Genomic DNA, 15788 nt, shown 5'->3' on the forward strand with positions numbered 1-15788 from the left:
GTATTGTCCTTCAGTGGACATTGTAGCAGACATCTTCATCATTTGCCTCACATCTTCGGCTTCACATGGTTTGTTCAGCATTAGGTGCTGAGAGGGGGTGTTAGACTTACACCACTGCTGCTTCACAGGTCTAGGGCATACTTGGACGGCTAGTATGTCTCCGGGCTGGCCACCCATAGTTTAGGTTGCTCCTGGTCCGACCGTCTGAGTTTGGTGCCGGCCGCCCACTTTGTCCGGACGCCCTCGTATATTTCTATATATTATTTCTTGTTGGGTTGTGGGGGATTTTTCTAGGCATTGCCCTACCTCCTATTGGGCAACCTATTTATAGGGCTAGGGGGGTACCACTTCCATCATCTGTTGTACTGAGGTTCTTTTGCTCTAGTAGTCAGTGGGGGGTTGATTGCCCCCTTGCCTACACATAGCATTTGTGGTCCTCTCTCTCTCTCTCTCTCTCTCTCTCTCTCTCTCTTCCGCACGGCGCACACGCGCACTCACAATGGAGACGGCTCTATTGTTGCTTTGTGAATTTCTGCAAAGCCTTCGATACAGTGCCCAAAGCTAGATTGATGTGCAGACTATAGGAGATGGGGGTACCCAAAGAGTTGATTTGGGGGATCATGACTTTATACAGGTCAATAGTGGGGCATGTGCGTACTCCAGAGCGGAGTTCTGATTTCGTTCACTCCATTGTTTGGGTGTGAAACAGGGCTGCCCGCTATCCACTACACTATTGGGCATGTATGTGGATGAGATTTACCCCACTCTGCTGCTTCACATAGGTCTACGACATACTTGTACAGCTAGTGTGCCTCCGGGCTCGCCACCCATAGCATATGCATATAGGTTGCCTCCGGCCGCCCAGGTTTGGGGCGGCCGTCCGCCCAGAATGAACTCCCTTGGGCACTCCTATATATGGGGCCAGGGGGGTACCCATTTCACATATAGTTTGACATTACATTGTACAGGTCTTATGCTCTGGTAGCCGGGGGGGACTGATCGCCCCTCTTCCCTACACCAGCGTTTTGTGTCTACTGTCTCTCTTTCGCCTCTCCTTTCTCACGCTTCTGCACACGCGCACTCTCACATGGTATTAGTGGCTAGTGTTTAGGTTGTATCATCACCCGCATGAGGTTTTCTTCCCAAGGGCTGGATCAGCCAGCATTTCTGCAATAGCTAGATTTGGGGAGCACATCCTACAGCGATCAGCCTACACACAGCCAGCGATCAGCCTTTCGAGCATTTCCGTCGCGAAAACTCTTCACAAGGCCAAAATCATCAGCATCCCATCAGCGTTTTCACCTCAGCCCTAGCGTTTGGAGGTTCACTAGCATTTTTGGGGCACCTGGCTGTGTTTTCAGGATCGTTTTTCCTCTCATGCCTCTACGATCCTAGTGTGCTTGCGTTTTTAGCAGTGGGGAGGCCCATTGTCTGCATTTGGCAGAGTAAGCTCTCCATCCCCGACCCCCTAATTGCCTTGACATTGGATAGGCATTTACCTCTTCTGGAGCAGAAGTTCTACTTGCTGCGTTTTCCAGATTTGCTGCGTTTTCTTCAGCATACGAGGTGAGGACCACATGATCTTGCATTTTCTTCCCGGTTTTGCATCCGGTGCATTGCCGGTGAGAATCCTCTTCATCTGCTACAGATTTCAGCCATACATACCTGCTGTTTTTTCTCTGTTTTCAGCCCTCCGACGGCTGTGCACACAGAGATAAACCCTCCCTACACCCTCTGCACCGCTCCGAATCTCGCTGGGAGCGTACGAGCATGCTGAAAATCGCTGGACAGCGGCGTTTTCATCACCTTGCAGTTTCGTTTTGGGGTGGGCAGTAGCCACTTGTCTTCTGTTTTTCACAGAGGATGAAGTTACCTCCTGCCAGGACACCATCCGGTGGTGGTCCATGCGGTCTCTCAGTGACTGTTGCAGTACGTGGTATCTTCGACATCGACTTGATCATCTACGGGTGTACAATCCTTGGGAGATCCATTCATTCCAGCCATCATTCGATGGTTGCGCACTCCAGAGGGGGTGGTGACTTGTGGCTTGCTATGGACACACCTATGCACTCATCAGAGGAGTTGACACGAGATATGGCCATGCCAATGGCATATGGGATTTCGGCATTCCGAGAGAGAACACCACCGTCTTTGGTGGACAGACACTTACCACTTGACCTCGACACGTCAGATGACTTGCTTACACATGGAGCATCTACATGGACTTAGGAAGAGGATCTTGGATCTCTTTTTGGACAGGTTCATTGCTTGGATCCACAGATTGGAGTGGCAATTCAGTTCTCTTTACTCTCTTGGAGAGTTTATCCGCAAGATGCGTGAGATCAGGCATCCCGCGACTACATTTGGAGTCACCAGAAGCTTGGCTTGGTTGGTAGTGCAATTGCTCTTCTACACTCCCGATCATTTGGATTGCTACCTTCAAAGTTGCTTGGTAACCTTACAGCAAACTTATCCCCTGACCTAGGTAGCAAGCCACTCCCAGCTCAACCACATTGAGAGCCACAGTGACATGCGGTTTGGTGGCATTGTTGGCGCGTATTTTGTTTTGGTCGACACCGGAGGATTGGAGGCAAGAGATACAGGCAAGACGGCGTTGACAGATTGGTTTGGCCTTTCCTCTTATCAGAGGTTCTTCACAGCGCAGACTTCTTAGTCTATCTTCCCTTCTTCATACAGGATGACTACAGTGCAGACAACTTGGTCTAACCACACCTCTTCTCAGAGGCCCTTCACAACGCAGACTTTCCCCTACCATCCGGTGGTGGTCCATGCGGTCTATCGGTAACTGCTGCAGCTTACGGGAGCTTCTACAGTGCAGACTATTTAGTCTGGCTTTCCTTGTTTCGGAGGACATTTACGGCGCAAGTTGCTATATCTGGCCTTCTTGGAGTTTTACATAGCTTAGCCACGTGGCCACCTTGGGTTACAGGTTCATCCATAGAGAGGCTTTCGGTCATTCTCATGACGGTTCCTGGGTTTCCCCATTTTCTCCAGACGGTTTGACTACAGACACCACATATCCTATTGGGCAGGACACCCTGCAAGCCTATTGACACTTCTTTCACGACAAGGAGTTGTTTTCACACTCAGTTTGGGACCTTCACGCAGTACCTTCACACTACATTAGCGAAGTACAGCAGTTTGCTACACTGCTCGTGACGGCACTTTACCATGGAGATCTCTCGAAGGTTGGGACACCACTCATGGAGTATTGTCCTTCAGCAGGGTTGTAGCAGACATCTTCATCATTTGCCTCACATCTTCGGCTTCACGCGGTTTGTTGAGCATCAAGTGCTGAGAGGGGGTGTTAGATTTACACCACTTTGTTGCTTCATATAGGTCTATGGTATACTTGTACGTTTAGTGTGCCTTCGGGCTGGCCACCGATAGTATATGCATATAGGTTGCACTTTTGTCCGGCCACCTAGGTTTGGGGTGGCCGCCCGCCCAGTATGGACTCCCTTGGGGCCAGGGGGTACCCATTTCACATATAGTCTGACATTACATTGTACAGGTCTTATGCTCTGGTAGTCAGGGGGGAGTGATCGCTCCTCTTCCCTACACCAGCGTTTCGTGTCTACTGTCTCTCTCTCCTCTCCTCTCTCACGCTTCCGCACACGCTTTCGTGTCTACTGTCTCTCTCTCCTCTCCTCTCTCACGCTTGGTGATAGAGGAGCACAATTGGTAGGGACATGGATCCACTGTTGTTATATGCTGATGATATTTTGTTGATTTCTGACTCCTCGAAGGGGATGCGGAATCTAAATGATACGTTGTACACATTTGCCCACGGCAGTGGATTGTCTGTCAACCTGGGTTGGTAGTGCAATTGCTCTTCTACACTCCCGATCATTTGGATTGCTACCTTCAAAGTTGCTTGGTAACCTTACAGCAAACTTATCCCCTGACCTAGGTAGCAAGCCACTCCCAGCTCAACCACATTGAGAGCCACAGTGACATGCGGTTTGGTGGCATTGTTGGCGCGGATTTTGTTTTGGTTGACACCGGAGGATTGGAGGCAAGAGATACAGGCAAGACGGCGTTGACATATTGGTTTGGCCTTTCCTCTTATCAGAGGTTCTTCACAGCGCAGACTTCTTAGTCTATCTTCCCTTCTTCATACAAGATGACTACAGTGCAGACAACTTGGTCTAACCACACCTCTTCTCAGAGGCCCTTCACAACGCAGACTTTCCCCTACCATCCGGTGGTGGTCCATGCGGTCTATCGGTAACTGCTGCAGCTTACGGGAGCTTCTACAGTGCAGACTATTTAGTCTGGCTTTCCTTGTTTCGGAGGACATTTACGGCGCAAGTTGCTATATCTGGCCTTCTTGGAGTTTTACATAGCTTAGCCACGTGGCCACCTTGGGTTACAGGTTCATCCATAGAGAGGCTTTCGGTCATTCTCATGACGGTTCCTGGGTTTCCCCATTTTCTCCAGACGGTTTGACTACAGACACCACATATCCTATTGGGCAGGACACCCTGCAAGCCTATTGACACTTCTTTCACGACAAGGAGTTGTTTTCACACTCAGTTCGGGACCTTCACGCAGTACCTTCACACTACATTAGCGAAGTACAGCAGTTTGCTACACTGCTCGTGACGGCACTTTACCATGGAGATCTCTCGAAGGTTGGGACACCACTCATGGAGTATTGTCCTTCAGCAGGGTTGTAGCAGACATCTTCATCATTTGCCTCACATCTTCGGCTTCACGCGGTTTGTTGAGCATCAGGTGCTGAGAGGGGGTGTTAGATTTACACCACTTTGTTGCTTCACATAGGTCTATGGTATACTTGTACGTTTAGTGTGCCTTCGGGTTGGCCACCGATAGTATATGCATATAGGTTGCACTTTTGTCCGGCCACCTAGGTTTGGGGTGGCCGCCCGCCCAGTATGGACTCCCTTGGGGCCAGGGGGTACCCATTTCACATATAGTCTGACATTACATTGTACAGGTCTTATGCTCTGGTAGTCAGGGGGGCTGATCGCTCCTCTTCCCTACACCAACGTTTCGTGTCTACTGTCTCTCTCTCCTCTCCTCTCTCATGCTTCCGCACATGCTTTCGTGTCTACTGTCTCTCTCTCCTCTCCTCTCTCACGCTTGGTGATAGAGGAGCACAATTGGTAGGGACATGGATCCCCTGTTGTTATATGCTGATGATATTTTGTTGATTTCTGACTCCGCGAAGGGGATGCGGAATCTAAATGATACGTTGTACACATTTGCCCACGGCAGTGGATTGTCTGTCAACCTCGGGAAAACCAAGGTTATGGTGTTTAGCACCACCCCATAGTGGGTCAAGAGGTCGGTCAGTACTCACTTTTACTTATGGTCAGGAGACGGTGGAGTTTACAAATGCATACACCTATCTTGGGGTAGTCTTCAATGGACCAGTGTTTTCATTGAGGAGAGCAACAGATGTTAGAATTACACCACTCTGTTGCTTCACAAGTCTAGGGCATGCATGTACGGCTAGTGTGTCACGTGACACATCCAACCCTATGTGTCCGTGGACAAGCTATAGCATGACCAGGGTTCAGTTCAGTCAAGTCAGTCTAGAATAGGAAGTGATCTGGCACTTTTGTGAGTCTGTTCGTAGACCGTGTATGTCCAGACACTTAGATTAGATGCATATCTTCTGGTTACCCACAGCATGACCATCAGAATCCATCAGGGGAATTTTCTAGTGCATTAAACCTATTTTCCCTATTTTGGACATTTTTCACTTATTTATTAAGTGACTTTTTTTTGGAAAGTAGGTAGAGCAATTTTGCTAAGTTGGATATAAGAAAACCTAGCGCTAGCACTTTCTGGCAGAAGAGGCAGCAGGAGCATTGCTCAACAGGCAACTTCTCAGCAAGATCAACCCCCAGCAAGGCCTAGTGTTTTTGCCTCCCAGCAGCTACACTAGCGTTTTTGCATCAGTAGACCAGTCTTGGCGTTTTGTTCAGCAAATCAGCCCGGCATCATCACGACACAGCAGATCCCCTAGCGTTAGCAGTTTCCATAGCAAGAAGACAGTTTTCAGCCTAGCGTTTTTGGAGCAGCATAGACACTCATCGTTTTTGTAGTTCTGGCGCGACAAGACCATCAGGAACCCCAGTGTTTTCAGTTTTCAGCATTCAGTACCCGTTGTAGAACCCCCAAACCTCGCAGATCTCACCTTTGCCCAGCAGTTCCTCGTCGCACGGTGGGATCCATCGAAGTTTGCAGTTTCAGCCCGGAAAACGCAGATTTCAGCATCTGCGTTTTCAGTGCGTCGTCGTCGCACCGCCGCCATCGACATCGTCCCCGACATGGAGTCAGAATTCAGCAGATAAAGATTTGCAGATTTCAGCCCTTAGCATTTTCAGATTTCATCCTGTCTCGTTGTCGTCCTCATCGTCGTCGACATCGTCGGCAAGTCCAAGCATTGTAGAGATTTGTGCAATCATAAGTAGACCGCTCTCGCCATGGAGAGTGGGGCCTTCGGAGGAGGGTTTGACAACTTATTGGTGTCGTATTCCTCTCTCTCTATCTCAGTCTCAGTACCTTCATTCACAGTGTTTATCCACTTTGTTTGTGTCCATTGCACTCTCTCATTAAAGGAACGGAAGGCTCTCCCTTCCGTAAGTAAAAGGAACCCTTGAGCACAGTTCGGAGCACTCATCTTGAGCAAAGTTCAACATCCATTCCGATGCACCTTACATAGTGTGCCTCCGAGCTGGCCACCCTTTGCATATGCTTTAGACTGCACTATCCGGCTGTCCACTTCTGGGCCTACCGTCCACCTTGTCTGGGCGCCCATCATATTTCATTTATTTCTTGTTGGGTCGTGGGGGTATTTTCCAGGCATTTACCCTACCTCCCCTTGGGCACCTATTTATAGGGCCAGGGGGGTACCCACTTCCATCGTCTGATTATAGTGTATTGGGTCTTCTGCTCATGGTAGTCATGGGGGGCTGTCGCCCCCTCTTAACCATATCTTGTGTTTGTGATCTCTCTCTCTCTCTCTCTCTCTCTCTCTCTCTCTCTCTCTCTCTCTCTCGCGCGCTCGCACACGCGCACTCTCACATGGTATCGGCAGCTTCAGGCTTTGTCGTGTTCCAAGGCGCATCATCTTCGCATCAAGTTCTCCTCCCAAGAAGCAGATCAGATCAGCCAACGTTTTTACACCAAGAGGGGGGCGACATCAGTACGAGGCCATCCGTCGCAAAGACCTCAACCCTCACCTTACGTTTTTGCTGGAGAACTGCAGATCTGCCCTCCACACACCTAGCGCTAGCAACAGGAGGGCTTTTCATCGCTGGAATTGCCCCCTACCATCAGCGTTTTTGCCAGCAGACCCTAGTGTTTTTGGTTGGTTTGCGTTTTTGGGAGCATCAACGTTTTGCAGCAGAGGGGGCAGCGCTCAGCTTTGCTCCACCAGATCTTGCCTACGACACAAGGCCTTGCATCTGGTGCATTGCCGGTCAAAATCCTCTACAGTTCTACTGTTTTGATCCATAAACACCTGCTGTTTTCTCTGTTTTCAGCCCACCTGGGGTTGTGCCATTGATGCACTACCCTCCCCACACCCTCTGCATCGCTCCGGACCTTGCGGGAGCGTACGAGGACGCTGAAAATCGCTGGACAGCAGCGTTTTCATCACCTCGCAGTTGTGTTTTTGGGTGGACAGCAACCACATGGCTTGTGTATTCACAGAGGATGAAGTTCCCTCTTGCTAGGACACCATCCGGTGGTGGTCCATGTAGTTTGTCAGTGATTGCTGCAGTACACGGTATCTTCGACATCAAATCTACGGGCGTACGATCCTTGGGAGATCCATTCATTCCAGCCGTCATTCGGCGGTTGCGCACTCCAAAGGGGGTGGTGACTTTTGGTTTGCTTTGGACACACCTATGTACTCATCAAGGGAGTTCACACGAGATATGGCCATGCTCATGGCATATGGGATTTCGACATTCCCAGAGAAGACACCACCATCTTGGGTGGACAGACACTTACCACTTGACCTCGACACGTCATATCACTTGGTTACACAGGAGCATCTACATGGACTTAGGGAGAGGATCTTGGATCTCTTCTTGGATTGGTTCATTGCTTGGATCTATAGATTAGAGTGAGACTTCAGTGCTTTGGACTCTCATGGAGAGTTTACCCGCGAGATGCGGGAGATTAGGCATCACGCGACTACATCAGGAGTCACCTGAAGCTTGGCTTGGATGGTAGTGCTGTTGCTCTTCTACACTCCTGATCATTTGGATTGCTACCTTCAGAGTTGCTTACACTCACCCTCAGTAACCTTACAACAGACTTATCCCCCGACTTTGGCAGTAGGCCAGTCCCGGCTCATTCACATTGAGAGCCACACCGACATGCGGTTTGGTGGCGTTGTTGGCATGGATTTTGTTTTGGTTGACACCGGAGGATTGGAGACGGGATATACAGGCAAGACGGTGCAGACAGATTAGTCTGGCCTTTCCTCTTCTCAGAGGATCTTCACAGCGCAAACTTCTTAGTCTGGCTCTCTACTCATACATGATGATTACGGTACAGACAGCTTGGTTTGACCACACCTCTTCTTAGAGGCCCTTCACACCGCAGGCTGTTGAGTTTCGCTTTCCCCTCATCTTGGATTACCCTACCTATTGACAGGACACCATCCAGTGGTGATCGATGCGGTCTCCTGGTGACTGCTACAGCTCACGGTAGCTTCTATAGTGCAGATTGTTTAGTCTAGCTTTCCTTGTTTCGGAGGACGTTTACGACGCAGTTTGCTACATTTGGCCTTCTTGGAGTTTTACATAGCTTAGCCACCTGTTCACATTGGGTTACTGGTGCATGCATTGACAGGCTTGAATGACGGTTCCTAGGCTTCCCCATTTTCTCCAGACAGTTTGACTACAGACACCACAGATCCTATTGGGCAGGACACCCATGTCTATTGGCACTTTTTTTATGACAAGGAGTTGTTTTCACATTTGGTTTGGGACCTTCATGTAGTATCTTCACCCTGTATCGGCGGAGTAGCACAGTTTGCTACACTGCTCGTGACGGTACATTACCATGGAGATCTCGCGACAATCATGACACCCCAGAATGCTGCTACACTCATGGAGTATTTTCCTTCAGTGAACATTGCAGCAGACATCTTCATCATTTGCCTCACATCTTCGGTTTCATGCGGTTTGTTCGGCATCAGGTGCTGAGTGGGGGTGTTAGATTTACACCACTCTGCTGCTTCACAGGTCTAGGACATGCATGTACGGCTAGTGTGCCTCCGAGCTGGCCACCCTTTGCATATGCATTTAGGCTGCATTGTCCGGGCGCCCATCATATTTCATTTATTTCTTGTTGGGTCGTGGGGTATTTTCCAAGCATTGCCCTACCTCCCCTTGGGCACCTATTTATAGGGCCAAGGGGGTACCCACTTCCATCATCTGGTTTTAGTGTAATGGGTCTTTTGCTCATGGTAATCATGGAGGGACTGATCGCCCCCTCTTCACTATATCTTGCGTTTGTGGTCTCTCTCTCTCTCTCTCTCTCTCTCTCTCTCTCTCTCTCTCTCTCTCTCTCTCTCTCTCTCTCTCTCTCTCTTCGGCTAGATCTTTAAGGTCTCTTGGGATAGTTTCCTATGACGTTAAAACTCTCTTCTTCTTCTTCTTCTCTCTCTCACGCTTCCGCACGCACGCTCTCATAGCAGAGACTAGATTGACGAGAGCTTATGCAGCCTTGGGAGGATTGGAGAAGATGTGTTCGCAGGTCCAGTTTCAGGAACCTCGAACAAAGTTGTGGTTTTTTGACACTAGTGTGGCTTCAGCTATGCTTTATGGGGTTCACATTTGGCGACCCCCAGTGGACCACCATGGCAGATCTGGTAGCATTGATGGATGGAGATGTATGGAGAGGCCTCTAGTCTCTATGATCTCTCGGCCGATTCGGGTTAAGGCCTCAATGCCACATGAGATTATTCGAGCCGACCTAGCTGCCCCCCCCTCTCATAGTTAAGGCCCTTACTAGGTCAGTTTCCTTCATGCATAATTTATGGGACCTCCCCAGAGACAAATATGCTCGTCTAGCCCTTGAGTCATCCCGATAGCTGGCGCTACAGGGGGACACAACATGCTGGTATGGGCAGATGACATCATGATTCAGTCACATGGCTTCAGTATGGATAGACTGCCTCCATTCCAGTACTCCTTGGATGGACACTCCCTTTCTCTCACATGGACAGAGATCTTATTCTGACGATCTCAGTCTTTAAGTTTCCTCTTTCACTTTCCTTCATTTTATTTCATTTTATTTTTTGTACCCAGACATTGGATTAGATCCACAAGGATTGTATCAGTTTGGTCTCATAGGTCATTTTGGCCTTTTGAAGACGTTCAATATAACATTTCATTTCCTCTCTCTCTCTCTCTCTCTCTCTCTCTCTCTCTCTCTCTCTCATAACAGATCTTGAGTTCAACTCTCCTTGTCGGATAGATCTTTAAGGTCTCTTGGGATAGTTTCCTACAACGTTCAAACAATCTTCTTCTTCTTCTTCTCTCTCTCTCTCTCTCTCTCTCTCTCTCTCTCTCTCTCTCTCTCTCTCTCTCTCTCTCTCTCTCTCTCTCTCTCTCTCATGCACAGACATGGAACAAGTCATGGTCACTGTAAGGGGGAAAAATGCTCTTTGGGTGAAGGAAAAAGGAAATAATGCAGTTAGGTGTTGTTGAAGTCAAGGAGGCAAATGGTCAGATTTAATTGTGAATGATCAGCTGTGTGCAGTTTTGCTGATTGTTGAGTGTGAAAATTCTATTGCTCCTCAGGACTATCAAGAAATGTCGCTTGCCTACAGACCATCCCATGCAGATGCTACCTATGATTTCAAGTATGGGGTTCGGGCTGTTCAAGTATGTCCTGGCACCAAGTTGCATGCAATATGACATCTCTAGATAAGAAGGCTTGTTATAATCTGTTTGGCTATGTTTTTCAGGGTGGTGGTAGGTCCTCCGCGAGAGAGACTATTGGAAGGGTGGCAGCTGGAGCAGTTGCTAAGAAAGTGCTGAAGAAAATATCCGGAACTGAGGTATATTTACTTCCTTTCTCTCTATTTTCTTTATGTCAACCCAGTGATCATGCATGTGAGGTCTCATTCTGCAGACCCTTGTTCTGTTGCCCTTCCCCATATGCTGACTTGCAGTAACTCTCGACTATAGCCAAATTTGAAGCTCTTGATCTCCTTGTTATCATGGAACAACCTTATGAACCTCTCTCTCTCTCTCTCTCTCACACACACACACGCGCGCACGCACGCACACACACACGCAGGCGCGCGCGCATACTAGTTATAATCGATCTATGACTGCTACATACGAGGTATGGAGCCACTAAATAAGGGTTAAAAAAGAAGCTCCTTTGATATGGATCCAAAAGGATATCAAGGCATATTGTGCCTTCGATTGCTCTCCATGAGCTCTGCTAAGAATTAACTGACATTTGCAAATGTGTGACTACCTTGGCCATTGGGAATATAATGTAACATGTGTGAATCTCCAAAACTGTCTGAAATTCTCTTGACATTTCATTTTCCACTCCTCATCTAATGAAGAATCTTAGCTTGTCTGTGCTTCCTGCGTATACAGCCACTACCATTTGGCACACCATGAATCAATATGTTTCTGTTATTAGCTTGCTTGAGAGCATCATCTGCTGGTTGTGATTCTGCATTTAAAGAAAGAGGACAAAGTCTGGAGAGTGCATTTTCCACTGTTCCCACCATGATTTCCTGCCCTGAGCCATTGTAGAGTATTTGTGGCTTGAAGGAATTTTACCCAACATCAGGCTTCTCTCTCTCTCTCTCTCTCTCTCTCTCTCTCTCTCTCTCTCTCTCTCTCTCTCTCTCTCTCTCTCTCTCTACTATTTCCCTCTTGAATAACAGGTCTTGAGTTCAACTCTTGTCGAGAATAGATCTTTGAGGTCTCTTGGGATAGCTTCCTATGGCGTTAAAAATTCTTTTCTTCATATGTGTGTGTGTGTGTCGGTGTGTGATTGTGCTTAATAAGAAGAGGAAAATGGTATAACCTTTCTATCACCCAAGTGTGGTAGATTGGTTATGCCATTTCCCTCTTGAATAACAGGTCTGAGTTCGACGAGAGACTTTCATGAATCTGCTGTGCTGGGCTTTTGCCAAATGTCTGCTCTAGCCCATGAAATCACCTACTTTTTTCCAAAATGGATGTCTGCAAGATGAAATGTGACATTGTGCAGTACCGTTCTTGAATTTTTAAAATACTTTGTCAGCTTGGAGGAAATGATGGTTACAAGGTTTTTGTTTCAAGCTTAATTTTCTTTTGTATTCAGCAAGCACCTTTTTAATAGTTGTTTGTCCACTCATTCCTGGGGAACTTGTTTGGTGGAGGTATTGACTGTACATCATGGTCTGCTTTCCTTAGGTTCTTGCCTTTGTTTCAAGGGTTCATGGGGTGGAGATGCCAGAAGAGGCAGTTGACTTTGAGAAATTAACCATGGAACAGGTATGGTTAGATCCATATTATCAGAGGTTATCACATCTATGTGGTCGTAATTTTTAGTGTATCGCTTTCAACAAGGCTTTGCTTAAGGGGAGTTCACTTCACTTTGCCGAGCAGTTAATTTATGTGTTTGTAGGTGGAGGCCAATATTGTAAGGTGCCCTGACCCTGTTGTAGCTGAGAAGATGATTGAAGCCATTGACAAAGTTCGTGTAAGGGGCGATTCAGTGGGAGGAGTTGTAACTTGCGTTGCTCGCAACGTCCCTCGGGTAAAGTTGTCTAGACTGTAGTCTTAAGTTCCTTATGACTTATTTCATACTAGATAAAGGGAAAAAGACCTTAACCAGTTTTTGTTTGCAAAAGCGCATTGGATTTATTCAGCTTAATTTGGAAGAGTTTGTAACGACAAGACTGTACTTATCAGGGGTTGGGATCTCCCGTCTTTGACAAGCTAGAAGCAGAACTAGCAAAAGCTTTGATGTCTTTGCCGGCAACAAAAGGATTTGAAGTGGGCAGCGGTTTTTCTGGTAGTGCTACAATCAGACCCCAATCTCTACTACAGTTTTTATGTAGTTAGTTTGTATGTGCTGTACAACAGGCATGCAGAATGAGTAGAAGTTATTACAGGCTAAGGGTGATCTTGATTGTGTGCTGATGGCAGGATCTTTACTGACCGGAAGTGAACATAATGATGAATTTTTTATTGCGGAGGATGGTGCTGTACGAACTCGAACTAATCGCTCAGGTGGAATCCAGGTACTGCTGTTTGTCTCGGATTGTAACAATTGGCTTGGCAGAGCACATTTTTGTACAGATCCTTTTCTTCTGCCTGGAAGGTATGAGTTTGACAGGTTAGTAGCTTTAAGCTTACCGAAATCTTAACTTCATGCATAGGGTGGCATCTCAAATGGTGAAACCATAGTGTTGCGGGTTGCATTCAAACCTACTTCGACCATCACTGTATGTTGTATCCACAGCACTTTGGCTTCTTTCTTATTATTCCTCAGTCCAAATTCAACTTTTTTCACCTTGCATGTTTGCTCAGAAATCCCAGAAAACTGTAACAAGAGACAGACATGAGACGGAATTGCGAGCGCGAGGTCGTCATGATCCATGTGTTGTTCCTCGAGGTGTGTTCCAAAGGATGCCCACCTGGATGTGTGTGAAAAGTGTGTGTGTGCGCGTGCGCGCGCGCGTGTGTGTGTGTGTGTGTGAGAGAGAGAGAGAGAGAGAGAGAGAGAGAGAGAGAGAGAGAGAGAGAGAGAGACTCTTTCCATGTTTTTCAGCTGTTCCAATGGTTGAAGCTATGGTGGCACTCGTGCTCGTGGACCAACTTTTGCAGCAGTATGCTCAATGTCAGCTGTTCCCTATTGACCCTGTCTTACAAGCTGTACCTGTATCGAAGGAGTCAGAACCTACGGCTGTGTGAATGAGAACGGTGCAGCTCGGATACTAACTGAGCTGGATTGGTATCTCTGCCCAATTAGCTGGGCTTGATTTTGAGCTGTTCAGATGTGCATGTAGAGTGAGCCAGTATCATATGTTTTGTAACTATAATTGGCTGCATGATTGCTCAGGTGGCCATAATCAAATAAGACTGACGCAATTAAAAAGCATTGTGAGTTAAATAAATTCTTTGTGTGCATTCTATGGGAAGGTTCTCGGCTGCGGTGGTGATGCGTATGATGTTTGCATGGATCTGGAGTAGATCTCTTCCTGAAAAGATTATTTGGTGATCGATGGGTGGTGGGGTTGGAAATTCCTGGGTCCTCTTTGCATGCTGGCCCTCCCTTTGTGGTTGTGGCTGAGGTAGAGGAGGTGATGGTGGAACATATGTCCTTTTCTGATATTCTTCAGCCCTTTTCCTCTTCTTCTTCCGTCTTCCGGGCTTCTTTTTGTTTTGTTATTTTTTTAGCAGTTGCTGCCCTCCTCTGCTCTGCCAGTTGCTCCTGGAGCTCGTCTTCCATTCTTTTGGTTTCTTCATCTGGCCTAACAAGGCTGGCAAATAAAACTTATATTCTAAGAAATTTTATGATTGGTAGCAAGATCTTGCTGCACAAATAATAATCTTGTCAGTTTGAATTCTGCTTTGATTCAATCCTCTTCTTTTCTTTTATAACTTATTCCATTTTACATAGAATAAACAAGTGTAGAGTGAGACTAGAAGATCTTATCTTCTGATGTTTGTCATATAATGCGTGTTGAGAAAGAAAGAAAGAGAGCAAGATTATGTGTGTGACATTGCAAAATTTTTCCCCTTTGTTGGGTTTACACCCAGTTTGGTTTCTCGGTCTTTCTTTGAGTTTTTGAGCTCCTCAAATCCCTTCTTCTGAATGCCTACAATAGGCACAAAGCTCTCCTATTTATAGCTCCTTGAAAGCTGAAAAAAAACTCATCCTCAGAAGCGAGGAGAACATCTTCCCTCAAAACTCACCAAAATTGTTGCTTTTAGAGCCAAAAAGTTTCACCCTTGTTTTTGAGGCTATTTTGCTTCAGCTTGTTGGGTTGAAAGGCCCTTTTATAGCCTCTCTTACTCATTTATTCATTCTTTTATACTTGGGTGTGTTCATACCCAAATGCCATTTAAATGGTCATAAGTTTGTACCCTTATATAATAATAAAACATAGGGCTTTTAGTTGTGTGCTCAAGAAACACACTAAGAAATCTTACGATCTCCTCTCTCCCTCTCTCTGCAACAGCGCTCACGCTCACTCTCTTTGCTCGTGGGCTCTTCTACACCCATCGTTAGCCCCTCTCTCACTTCAAACTGGTATCAGAGCCAAGTTCCCTACTCCCGCGTGCATTCACTCATGAGAAATTTTTATTCTCTTTTGCGTAGTTTTCTCTCTCTAAAACCAATAAGCGCAGGTGTCCTCTCTCCTCCTCAGACTCCAAGAAGACAATATCTCAGTCCATAAGTGTTTATATATTGAAAACAAGTTGAAAACAGGTCATTTCAGGCTGTTTCTCTTCAAAAACAGGTTTTATTTGTTAATTACAGCAAGCACAAGTGTTACACCTACATTTGGGACACTTTGGGTAACACCAATCCACTCGGAGAATTGGGGGTTTTGTCCTATTTGCTGAAATTTCAGTAAATTTCAGCAAGTTGTCACTTTAAACTTGGGGTTTTGCACATTAGTGCAAGCTTATTCAAGTCTACGCTTATAGGGATAATGACAGGAGAAATTCTCGGGGATTCGAGTTGAGAAATTTAGGGATTTTGTTGATTTTTTAAAAATTTCAACAAATTGTGCAGTA

At 46.8% G+C, this 15788-nt stretch overlaps 1 protein-coding gene across 1 annotated transcript in view; it reads left to right on the plus strand.

Annotated features, from left to right (window-relative positions):
- Positions 1–14158, plus strand: part of EMB1144 (chorismate synthase, putative / 5-enolpyruvylshikimate-3-phosphate phospholyase) — a 55493-nt gene extending 41335 nt beyond the window's left edge. Inside the window, exons 5-13 of the mRNA XM_086525528.1 lie at positions 10824–10907; positions 10991–11083; positions 12450–12530; positions 12664–12795; positions 12951–13053; positions 13188–13282; positions 13421–13486; positions 13572–13656; positions 13813–14158. Of these exons, the coding sequence (XP_086381654.1) occupies positions 10824–10907; positions 10991–11083; positions 12450–12530; positions 12664–12795; positions 12951–13053; positions 13188–13282; positions 13421–13486; positions 13572–13656; positions 13813–13955 (882 nt within the window). The 3' untranslated portion in view covers positions 13956–14158. The remainder of the gene's footprint in view (positions 1–10823; positions 10908–10990; positions 11084–12449; positions 12531–12663; positions 12796–12950; positions 13054–13187; positions 13283–13420; positions 13487–13571; positions 13657–13812) is intronic.
- Positions 14159–15788: the final 1630 nt, after the last annotated feature.

Source organism: Adiantum capillus-veneris, chromosome 12, assembly GCF_014529385.1.
Source record: "Adiantum capillus-veneris isolate H3 chromosome 12, ASM1452938v2, whole genome shotgun sequence".
In the NCBI taxonomy this organism is placed as follows: Eukaryota; Viridiplantae; Streptophyta; class Polypodiopsida; order Polypodiales; family Pteridaceae; genus Adiantum; species Adiantum capillus-veneris.